The 11,982-nt window shown below is 47.5% G+C and overlaps 1 protein-coding gene across 3 annotated transcripts in view; it reads left to right on the top strand.

The window, feature by feature from the left end:
- Nucleotides 1-1,855: 1,855 nt before the first annotated feature.
- LOC105487200 (phosphatidylserine decarboxylase) overlaps nucleotides 1,856-11,982 on the top strand; it is a 43,790-nt gene continuing 33,663 nt past the window's right edge. The window contains exon 1 of one of the 3 annotated variants that reach the window (XM_011750553.3): nucleotides 1,856-2,286. In XM_011750553.3, the coding sequence (XP_011748855.1) occupies nucleotides 2,222-2,286 (65 nt within the window). In that variant the 5' untranslated portion in view covers nucleotides 1,856-2,221. The remainder of the gene's footprint in view (nucleotides 2,287-11,982) is intronic. The other 2 variants (XM_011750552.3, XM_011750555.3) reach the window with 2 other exon arrangements.

The raw sequence follows: 11,982 nt of genomic DNA, 5'->3' as shown, positions 1-11,982 counted from the left end.
GGCGGGCGCCTGTAGTCCCAGCTACTCGGGAGGCTGAGGCAGGAGAATGGCCTAAACCCGGGAGGCGGAGCTTGCAGTGAGCTGAGATCCGGCCACTGCACTCCAGCCCGGGCTACAGAGCAAGACTCCGTCTCAAAAAAAAAAAAAAAAAAAAAAAAGAGTGTTATAGTTTTAGCTCTTCAGTTTACGTCTCTGATCCATTTTGAATGAATTTTTGTATGTGGTGTTAGACTCCACTTTACTTTTTGCATGTGGATATTCAGTTTTCCCAATGCACTTCATTTTGAAATAATTTCCCTGCATTCCCTGCTGGTTTACTACTCTCAATTAGATAGTAAAACCAATTAAACCAAATTTTTTTTTTTTTTTTGAGATGGAGTCTCACTCTGTCTCCCAGGCTGGAGTGCGATGGCACGATCTCAGCTTACTGCAACCTCCGCCTCCCAGGTTCAAGCAATTCTCGTGCCTCAGCCTCTGGAGTAGCTGGGATTACAGGCAGGCGGCACCACGCCCGGCTAATTTTTGTATTTTTAGTAGAGATGGGGTTTCACCATGTTGGCCAGGCTGGTCTTGAACTCCTGACCTCAGGTGATCTGCCTGCCTTGGCCTCCCAAAGTGCTGGGATTACAGGGTGAGCCACCGTGCCCAGCCTCTTAAAAAAAAAAAAAAGAGATGGGGTCTCACTATGTTGTCCAGGCTGGTCTCAAACTCTTGGCTCAAGCTATTCTCCCACCTCAGCCTCCCGATGAGTGGGGAATACAGGCATGAGCCACTGTGCCCCGCCAAAACCAATTCTATACAATTTTTTTTTTCTTTTCAGACTTTTGAAAACCATAATAAAGGGAGGTATCTTCCCCCAAATACCAAACCTGGTGCCTTCTAAGCTCTCTGTAGGAGCTGAGTATGCCCTAGTTGAACTTAAGCCAACTACACAGAAATAACTGCAGGCACCAGGGAGCATATTCCTCCTCCTGTCAAATGCCTGGTGAAGGCAACTGTGATTATCAGCTTAGCAGAGGAAAAAGTAGCGCTGTATTCCTGCAGTTGTTGGACCCAAATTCTGCCAGATTCTAGGCAAAGGGCTTAAAAGGCAGAATGTTTAGGCCCGGCGCGTTGGCTCACGCTTGCAATCCCAGCATTTTGGGAGGCCGAGGCAGGAGGATCACGAGGTCAGGAGATTGAGACCATCCTTGCTAATACAGTGAAACCCTGTTTCTACGAAAAATTAAAAAAAAAAAAAAAAATTAGCCAGGTGTGGTGACGGGCGCCTGTAGTCCCAGCTACTCGGGAGGGTGAGGCAGGAGAATGGCGTGAACCTGGGAGGCGGAGCTTGCAGTGAGCTGAGATTGCACCACTGCACTCCAGCCTGGGCGACAGAGCAAGACTCCGTCTCAGGAAAAAAAAAAAAAAAAAAAAATAGGAAGAATGTTTAGGACATGGTTTTTGGAGTCAGAGACGTATGTTCCAATTCTGGCTTCACTATTTTATAGTCTTTGAGCATGTGCCCTTTATGTACCCTTGAAGATGTCGCTTCACCTTTCTGAGCCTCAGGTACCTCATCTTTAAAATGGGGATAATGTTTCGGTCCTAGCCACGAGTCTCTAGTCAGTGCTCAGTAAAAAGTAGCAGACACGATTGAAAACTCGTTTTCCTCTTACAATTGAAGATAGGAACCTTTTTAAGAGCAAGCACCAGGCACCGAAATTAACGACTGGTTGCATTTCTGGGTGATCCAAGACCGTTTGTCCCCGGTCTCCCTGGCAGCACAGCGGTAGGAGTTAAGAATGATGTTACACCATGCATGCAAAGTGCTCACAACACACTCTGGCACTCAGAAAACGAGAGCTGAGTCATGGATGCCCAGTTTCCCCATCTGTAAAATGAGCAAGTTCGATCACTTGAAACGACATTCTTGGACCTTGGATGACTCAGATTTTCCAGGTACATGCGGAAAAGCACGCCAGAGGGAAGGAGGAGGAGTGGCAGTGCTGCGACCAAGCCCAGGTTTAGCGAAACCGACAGCTCCACCACCCGCACTAGTTAACCCAGCTCCGGAGGTGCCAAGCGGATGGGGTGGGTAGTAGACATAGGGCGGAGCTTAGTCGGCTCCGCCCCCAGCCCGCGCTTTTCTCATTGGCCCAGTGAACTCGAGACTCGTGACGCCTTAGGCGTGCGCCCAGCGTGTGAAGGGGGCTTGGCTCGCTGAGCGGGAGGAGAGAAGATGGCGACATCCGTGGTGCACCGGTTCCTGCGATTACTGCACGGGGTCGCGCCGTGGCGGAGCAGGTATAGCAGCGCGGAGAGACTGCCTTGGGGCGTGGGGCAACCTGGACCAAGCTGGGGTCTGGAGAGAGATGTTTCTCTGTCGCGGGCTCGCTCTGAGGCGAGCTTGGGTGGAGACGGAGCTACCTTCACCTCGAGCTTAGAAGCAGGTGCGACTGCTCCTGTCTAGGGCGGTCCGGATTTAGTTAAGGTGTGGCCTAGAAAGTCTCGCTTTGCCCTTTCCAGCTAGGTGGAAGTTCACGAGGGACAAAACCAGATGAAATAGGCTTCCTGCCCGTCACTCGACTCGAGGCAGGGCTTTCAGATGTTCAGATGCCATTTTCTCATGTGTTCGTTTTTGTAGAAGGAGGGATGTCTTGTGGGAAGGGCACTAGATTGAGTGTCAGGCTACTTTCATTTCTGGATCTTAGTCTTTGAAGCTCGAGGGTTGGATTAAGTAATCTCAAAACAGTCTGTTATGGGGCTAGAGTCTTGGTTACCCTTGTGACCCCCAGCTGTTAGGTTCTTAGAAATTGAAGAGACTTGAGGGGGTCTTCTTAGTCCAGCTGTCTCTCTTTGGAGTTAATGAGATTGGGGCTCCGAGAGAGGGAGGGATTTGCTCGAGTTCACCTAGCCAGTTTGTAGCAGAGCCAGGAATCAAGGTACCTCTCTCTCACGCGACGATCTTTCTCTCAGGCTGCCCACTGTGGGGACAGTTGTTATACAGAAAATAGAGCATTTGGACTGTCAGAAAATGGGTTAAAATGTTGGTATCTGTGACTCAGAGTCGGCTGCCTGGTGTCATTTCAAAGAGCTAAGATTTGAGAGATGCGTCATACTTGTGTGTTTCCTACAGGGTTCATTTTGTCAGCGTTGATCAGAGGATAACTTATTGTAGTTTTGGGAGGAGAAGGACACCGGATTTGGACTGAGGGGGGAACAGTAACCGTCATTGGTCTTGTTATGAAAGTGTGACATTTTCATCATTAACTGTACAGAAATGATTATCTCTTAGGAGAGGGCTCTGCATTATGGTGGTAACTGTTAGAATTTGGGCAGAAGGCTTTGTTTTCAATGTTATTAGCAGGCGCGCTGTTTATGAGTCAACCCTGAATTCATTTAAAGTGTGTCATAGGCCAGGTGCGGTGGCTCACGCCTGTGATCCCAGCACTTTGGGAGGCCAAGGTGGGTGGAGCACTTGAGGTCAGGAGTTCGAGACCAGCCTGGCCAACGTGGTGAAACCCCGTCTCTACTAAAAAAATACAACAATCAGCTGGGCGTGGTGGCAGGCACCTGTAATCCCAGCTACTTGGGAGGCTGAGGCAGGAGAATTGCTTGAACCTGGGAGGCAGAGGTTGCAATGAGCCAAGATTGCGCCACCCCACTCCTGCCTGGGCGACACAGTGAGACTTTGTCTCAAAAAAATTAAAAATAAAGTGTGTCATGAATTGGAAGGACTAAAATATGACATCTTAAAAAAGTTTTTGTTGTTGTTTATTTGTTTTGGGAATCAGAGCCTCACTCTGTTGCCCAAGAGGAAGTGCAGTGGTGTGATGATGGCTCACTGCAGCCTCCACCTCCTCAGCTCAAGCAGTTCTCCCACCTCAGCCTCCTGAGTAGCTAGGACCACAGGTGCACGCCACCACGCCCAGCTGTTTTTTTTGTTTTTTTTTGAGGGGGGTAGACACAGGGTTTTACCATGTTGCCCAGGCTGGTCTCAAACTCCTGGGCTCAAGTGATCTATCCACTTTTTTTTTTTTTTTTGAGATGGAGTCTCGCTGTCGCCCAGGCTGGAGTGCAGTGGTGTGATCTCGGCTCACCTCAACCTCTGCCTCCTAGGTTCAAGCGATTCTCCTGCCTCAACCTGCCAAGTAGCTGGGACTACAGCCGCGCACCACCATGCCCAGCTAAGTTTTGTATTTTTAGTGGAGATGGGGTTTCACCATGTTTCCCAGGGTGGTCTCCATCTCTTGACCTCGTGATCTGCCTGCCTCGGCCTCCCAAAGTGCTGGGTTTACAGGCGTGAGCCACCGCACCCAGCCATCCACCCACTTTCACCTACGAAAGTGCTGGCATTACAGAGGTGAGCTATCGCACCCCATCTACAATAATTTTTTTAAATGATGAGAGGAAGCTGTACCTCAGTCACCATCATTTTAAAAAGGGGGAGAAAAAAGCTATATATACACATATATATACACACATATATACGTATATATATACACACACGTATATATACGCACACATATATATACACACATATATATATATTTTTTTCCGTGAGGTGGAGTCTCGCACTGTTGCCCAGGCTGAAGTGCAGTGGTGCGATCTTGGCTCACTGCAAGCTCCGCCTCCCGGGTGCACGCCATTCTCCTGCCTCAGCCTCCCGAGTAGCTGGGACTACAGGCGCCCGCCACCACGCCCAGCTAATTTTTTGTATTTTTAGTAGAGACGGGGTTTCACCATTTTAGCCAGGATGGTCTCGATCTCCTGACCTTGTGATTCATCTGCCTCGGCCTCCCAAAGAGCTGGGATTACAGGCATGAGCCACCGTGCCCGGCCAAAAAAGCTGTATTTTAGTACCAGTGTAGATAGATAAGATTAGACTTAGATGCAGAGAGTGAGAGGGATGAAGATTTGGGTACAATAAGAAGTCTTAATTTTCAAAGGTATTCTGTATCAAGATAGAAATGATATTGATACACAAACCAAAAAGATAACATTTCCGTAGGTTTTTAGTAAACCAGTGTCTATTTGTGAGACATGTAAATGAAAACCTTATATTTCAGGTAAGTTTTTCAATAACTGGGTGATGTGTGACAGGTGATAGATAACATCTTGGGTGATAATTTAGGGCCATGTTTCCCAAACTCATTTGATAAAAGAATGGGCTGAATGGGCTGGGATGCTTGTTAGAAATAGAGATTCCTGGCCGGGCACGGTGGCTCACGCCTGTAATCCCAGCACTTTGGGAGGCTGAGGCGGGTGGGTCATGAGGTCAGCAGATCGAGACTATCCTGGCTAACATGGTGAAACCCCATCTCTACTAAAAATATAAAAAATTAGCCGGGCATTTTGGCGGGCGCCTGTAGTCCCAGCTACTTGGGAAGTAGAGCTTGCAGTGAGCCGAGATCGCGCCACTGCACTCCAGCCTGGGCGACAGAGCGAGACTCCGTCTCAAAAAAAAAAAAAAAAAGGAAAAAGAAATAGAGATTCCTTGGAAGTCTCTCTGAGCCTGCTGTGACTTGGGAGGCTAGCTGATTTAAAAAAATAAAAATAAAAGCCGGGCGCGGTGGCGCATGCCTGTAATCCCGGCACTTTGGGAGACCAAGGTGGGCGGATCACGAGGTCAGGAGATCGAGACCAGCCTGGCCAACTTGGTGAAACCCCGTCTCTACTGAAAATGCAAAAATTAGCTGGGTGTGGTGGCTTGTGTCTGTAGTCCCAACTACTCAGGAGGCTGAGGCAGGAGAATCTCTTGAACCCAGGAGACGGAAGTTGCAGTGAGCCGAGATTGCGCCACTGGACTCCAGCCTGGGCGACAGAGCGAGACTCTGTCTCAAAAAAAAAAAAAGAAAGATTCCAGACATGCCCCCATCCTGCTGCCAATTTCAGATTCAGTAGATACAAGTTGGGGCCCTGGCAACTGTAGTTTTTACAGGTGATTCTTAGGTTCAGGCAAATATGGACAATAGTACCTAGGAAGTAGTTTTTCGTGCATGACTTCCGTTCAGAAATATTTATGACATCCTTACCACTGCAAGCCACAGTGTCAAGGGACCATGGAGAAGGGAGAAAAAAAGAAGGGGAGGAGGAGAGAATGAAGAATTTAAAAACATTTGAAATAGGCCTTGTCTTCAAGGAACTTTATTATATACTTGTAATACAAGGTGGAATATGGGATAATGCCTTCAAGAGGTCTGTCAGTTCTGTTTTAGGAGAACTTTCACAGCTTTAGAAAACAAGGGAGACATAAGGACTATAGGCAAAATGTTACTACTAGCAGTGATGTTAAAAATGTCTTAGGCCTGGGCGTGGTGTCTCACGCCTGTAATCCCAGCACTTTGGGAGGCTAAGGCAGGTGGATTGCAGGAGCTCAGGAGTTCAAGACCAGCCTGGGCAACATGCCAAAACCCTATCTGTACAAAAAATACAAAAATTAGCTGGTCATGGTGGTGCATACCTGTAGTCCCAGCTACTTGGGAGGCTGAGGTAGGAGGACTGCTTGAGCCCAGGGGGTTGAGGCTGCTGTGAACCAAGATCATGCCAGTGCACTCCAGCCTGGGCAACAGAGTGAGACCCTGTCTTAAAAAAAGAAAAAGAAAAAGAAAAAAGTAGTGCAATTGGCCAGGTGTGGTGACTTATGTCTGTAATCTTAACACTTTGGGAGGCTGAGGCGGGAGAATTGCTTGAGCCCAAGAGTTCAAGACCAACGTGAGTAACATAGTGAGACCTCCTCTCTACAAAAAGTAGCTGGGTGCATGTCTGTGGTCCCAGCTACTTGGGAAGCTACGGTGGGAGGTTCACTTGTGCCCAGGAGGTCGAGGCAGCAGTGAGCTGTGATTTCACCACTGCATTCCAGCCTGGGTGACAGAGTGAGACCCTGTCTCAAAAAAAAAAAAAAAAAAACTTATAACCAGGACACTATGGAGACAGATTAGTGAGAGTGAATGCTGGTCATAGATGATTGATATGGCCATCCCAGTGTATGTCAGCTGAATATCAACTCTTAATAGTAATAACAATGTAATTAGGTGCTAGGCCCTGGGCTCAGGTTTTGCATGATTGTCTTCTAATGAGGTGAGTTTTGTTTTTGCAGGTGGAGAAACTGAGGCTTAAGGTTAGTTAAGAAATTTCCTAAGGTCACACAGCTGCTAAGAAGTGGTAGCGCTGAGATTTGAGTTGCACAGGCAGACTGTAGTGCTTAATTGTGGGCTTTAATTCCCTACTTGCGGGATGTGATGCAGAATGCATGTAGAAGAAACATCTGTTTTAACCCATCCGTTCATCTTTCCGGGCATACTCTCACTGTTGAGATTGAAGGCCAGTGAGAACACAGATAAACCCCTGTGTTCATCGAGGTATACATACAGTAAACAAATAACTGAATACATACAGAATCCATTCATTTTGGGTAATGAGAAATGCTATGAAGAAAAAGCAAGATAATTAAGAAGCTAGTGTTCAACAGAAAGACAGACTTTGCATGTTCTCACTTATTTGTGGGAGCTGTAAATTAAAACAGTTGAACTCATGGAGATAGTAGAAGGATAGTTACCAGAAGTTGGAAAGGGTAGTGGGGGGGTGGGGGGATGGGAGGAAATGGGGATGGTTAATGGGTATCAAAAAAATAAAATGGGCCAGGCGCAGTGGTTTACGCCTGTAATCCCAGCACTTTGGAGGCTCAGGCGGGTGGATCACCTGAGGTTAGGAGTTCAAGACTAGCCTGGCCAACAAACCCTGTCACTACTGAAAATACAAAAAATTAGCCAGGCATGGTGGTGTGCTCCTGTAATCCCAGCTACTCAGGAGGCTGAGGTAGGAGAATTGCTTGAACCCGGGAGTCAGAGGTTGCAGTGAGCTGAGATTGCGCCATTGCACTCCAGCCTGGGCAACAGAGCAAGACTCCATCTCAAAAAAATAAAATAAAATGAGTAAGACCTAGTATTTGCTAGCACAACAGGGTTGTGATCAAGATCAGCCTGGCCAAGAGGGTGAAACCCCGTCTCTACTAAAAATACAAAAAATTAGCCAGACATGGTGGTGGGCGCCTGTAATCCCAGCTACTCGGGAGGCTGAGGCAGAGAAATGCTTGAACCTGGGAGGCAGAGGTTGCACTGAGCCGAGATCACTGCACTCCAGCCTGGGCGACAGAGCAAAACGCTGTCTCAAAAAACAAAACAAAACACTAAAAGAGTGTAACTGGATTATTTGTAACACAGAGCTTGAAAGCTTGAGGGGATAGATATCCCATTTACCTAGTGTGATTATTCCACATTGCATGCCTGTATCAAACTAGCTCATGTAACACGTAAATATATATACCTACTACATACCCAGAAAAATTAAAAAAAAAAAATTCAGAAGTTAGTGCTCAAGAGGGCCAAGTCTTGGGCATACAGTGCTCAGGAAAAACTGCACTGAGGAGTAACATTTGAGCAGAGAACTAAATGATGAGAGAGTGAGCCACATAGGAGAGGGGTGTACCCAGCAGAGCAAACAGCAAATGGAGGAGTGTGGAAAGGGGCACACATGTGGTGTGGACAAGGAGCGGCGAGAGGAGTGAGTGAGGAGGAAGAGAGGGAAAGTAGCTAGAGATGTGAGAGGTTGAAAAGATGTGGGATTTTGTCTTTCTGTTTTATTTATTTTTTTTCGAGACAGAGTCTTGCTCTGTCACCCAAGCTGGAGTGCAGTGCGCAATCTCGGCTCACTGCAACCTCCGTCTCCCAGGTTCAAGCAATTCTCCTGCCTCAGCCTCCTGAGTAACTAGGACTATAGGCGCCGACCACCACACCTGGCTAATTTTTGTATTTTTAGTAGAGATGGAGTTTCACCATGCTGGCCAGGCTGGTCTCGGACTCCTGACCTTGTGATCCACCCACCTTGGCCTCCCAAAGTGCTGGGAGTTCTCACAGGCATCAGCCACCATGCCCGGCCTTTATTTTTTGCTTTTTTCAGACAAAGTCTCTCTCTGTCATGCCAAGGCTGGAGTTCAGTGGTGTGATCTTGGCTCATTGCAACCTCCACATCACGGGTTCAAGCAGTTCTCTTGCCTCAGTCTCCCAAGTAGCTGGGATTACAGGCCACCACCATCACACTCGTCTAATTTTTTGTATTTTTAGTAGAGATGGGGTTTCACCATATTGGCAGGCTAATTTTTTTGTATTTTTAGTAGAGACGGGGTTTCACTTATTGCCCAGGCTGGTCTCAAACTCCCGACCTCAGGTGATCCACCTGCCTCAGCCTCCCAAAGTGCTGAGATTACAGGTGTGAGCCACCAATCCTGGCCAGTGGTAAAGTTTTCATGCCTTGCCAGTGGATTGAATTTGGATGATGAGAAAGAAAGGACTTAAAAATGAGTCCTGGGCTGGGTGCGGTGGCTCATGCCTGTAATCCCAGCACTTTGGGAGGCCGAGACGGGCGAATCATGAGTCAGGAGATCGAGACCATCCTGGCTAACACGGTGAAACCCCGTCTCTACTAAAAAATACAGAAAACTGGCCGGGCGAAGTGGCGGGCGCCTGTAGTCCCAGCTACTCGGGAGACTGAGGCGGGAGAATGGCATGAATCCGGGAGGCGGAGCTTGTAGTGAGTTGAGATCCAGCCACTGCACTCCAGCCTGGGCGACAGAGCGAGACTCCGTCTCAAAAAAAAAAAAAAAAAAAGGTTGTACCTGAGGGCTGGATGAACAGTGGTACCTTGTTTTGACCTGGTATGTTAATTATAGTAATGCTGGTACTGTAACAGATAAACACTAGCATTCTCAGTGGCTTAACGCAGTAGAAGTTTATTTCTCACTTTTGTAAAGCCCTATTGGGTGCTCCTGATTGGCAGGGCAACTGTTCTCCAAGCAATGTTCAGGGACCCAGTCTCCTGCCATCTTTTTTTTTTTTTTGGAGACGGAGTCTTGCTCTGTCACCCAGGGCTGGAGTGCAGTGGCATGATCTCGGCTCACTGCAGCCTCTGCCTCCCAGGTTGAAGCAATTCTCCTGCGTCAGCCTCCTGAGTAGCTGGGATTACAGGTGCACACCACCACACCCATCTAATTTTTTGTGTTTTAGTAGCTACTGGGTTTTACCATATTGCCCAGGCTGGTCTCGAACTCCTGAGCTCAGGCAATCCCCCCACCTCAGCCTCCCAAAGCACTAGGATTACAGGTGTGAGCCACCATGCCTGGCCTTCCTGCCATCTTTAATACTTCCACAGTTGGCATGTTTGTCTGCATCAAGCTGGCTGGAGGAGGTAAGCTTGGAGGTGAATGCCTGGGAAGCCTGAATGATCCTCAGATTTCATTGGTTCACACTCAGTCTCATGGCCACACCTTGCTGCATGGGAGGCTGGGAAATGTAGTCTAACAGGTGTCCAGAAGAGGAAGTGCATTTGGTAAATATCTGGCTAGTCTCTGCTATCGATAGAGAACTCTGGGGCAGGAGCAGATTGAAGGTGAGTTAGAGAGGGTCAGGAATCCTGTTTTCTACAGACTCAGTTTAAGAGGACTCAAAGTGGGGCCACTGGGTAGCTGGCCCCTGGAGGAGCAATGAAGGAGTCATCAGTGGATGGTTCTTTAAAGCCATGGGACTGGATAAGCATCTCTGGGGAGAGTGCATAGGTAGAGAAGAGATCTGAACCCTGGGCATGGCAAGAATCCACAGTTAGGAAGCAAAGGAGAATTCACAAATAGAGACTGAGAAGAAACAGGAGGAAAAAATCACGGTCCCAAAAGCCCAGTGAAGAGTTTTTCAAGGAGAGAAAGATCAACTGTGTCATGCTGCTGAGACGTCAAGTAAGATGAGACCTCAGATGTGTGTGTGTGTTGGTGTTGGCAACAGGAGGGTTGTTGGTGACCTTGATGAGGTGGTGTGATAGGAACAAAACTTTACTGAGTGGGACTAAGAGGCTGAGAGGTGAGGAAGTGGTGACAGTGAATAGAGAGCTCTTTTTAGGCTTGGAATGAAGAAGAGCAGAAAAGTAGGGGGACCAAAGAATGATAACATGGTAGACAGTGTTTGTGTAGGACTGAAGAAATGACAGCATTCATCTGAAAATCGGGAAGATCCCATAATAAAATTCTCCTGCCTCAGCCTCCTGAGTATCTGGTACTACAGCGTGTGTGCCACCACACCTAATTTTTGTATTTTTAGTAGAAATGGGGTTTCACCATGTTGACCAGGCTGGTCTTGAACTCCTGACCTCAAGTAATCCACCCGCCTTGGCCTTCCAAAGTGCTGGGATTACAGGCATGAGCCACCATGCCTGGCTAGCTGTTTTTAAGTCAAGGAAATTTTATGTGCAAAAAGGAAAGTACCTAAATCTGACGTACCAAACTGATATAATGAATTTCCCAATATTTGTTCCAGCAACTGGGGCTACAGCAGTGGACAAAAAGCTGAGCTCTTTGTTCTTGGGCAGGGTTCCTGAGGGGGAAGGTGGATATGCAAAACAAACCACCTGAGTGCCCTGTGTCCAGTTACGGTGGATATATAAATGATCATCTTCCATTCCTATTTCCTCCTGTCAGACAAAGCCTTGTTAATCAGTCTGCAAACATTCTTTCAGTTAGGGGTTTTTCAGTATTCTGGAAAACACAATGTGGCAGTGTACAGACCACAACAATTCATGCTTTAGTCAGTTTTTGCACTTCCTGTTAAAATTCTGTTTAGAAAGCAGGATTTTAGGCTTTTTGCTGTGGTAGTGGGAGTATCCAGTCTAAGAAATGAACATTGTTCAGAACTGAAAGAACTTTCATATACTGAAATACACCCTTCATTGTGTTAATAGCTGTGTATCTGGCTGGCCTTGGGGGTGGCGCTCGTCATGGTAAGATGCTTTTTCTCCGTACAAACCTTGTTTGCCTATAGGAGGATCGGATTCATCATGTTAGCTACAATAGCGCTATGCTGCAAGGGTGTGGTTTTTGATTTTTTTAAGGCAGGGTCCTACTCTGTCACCCAGGCTTGGCTACAGTGGCGTGATTTCGGCTCACTGTAACCTCTGCCTCCT

This window comes from Macaca nemestrina, chromosome 15 (assembly GCF_043159975.1).
Source record: "Macaca nemestrina isolate mMacNem1 chromosome 15, mMacNem.hap1, whole genome shotgun sequence".
Classification (NCBI taxonomy): domain Eukaryota; kingdom Metazoa; phylum Chordata; class Mammalia; order Primates; family Cercopithecidae; genus Macaca; species Macaca nemestrina.
This window is presented reverse-complemented; position numbering and strand designations above follow the sequence as displayed.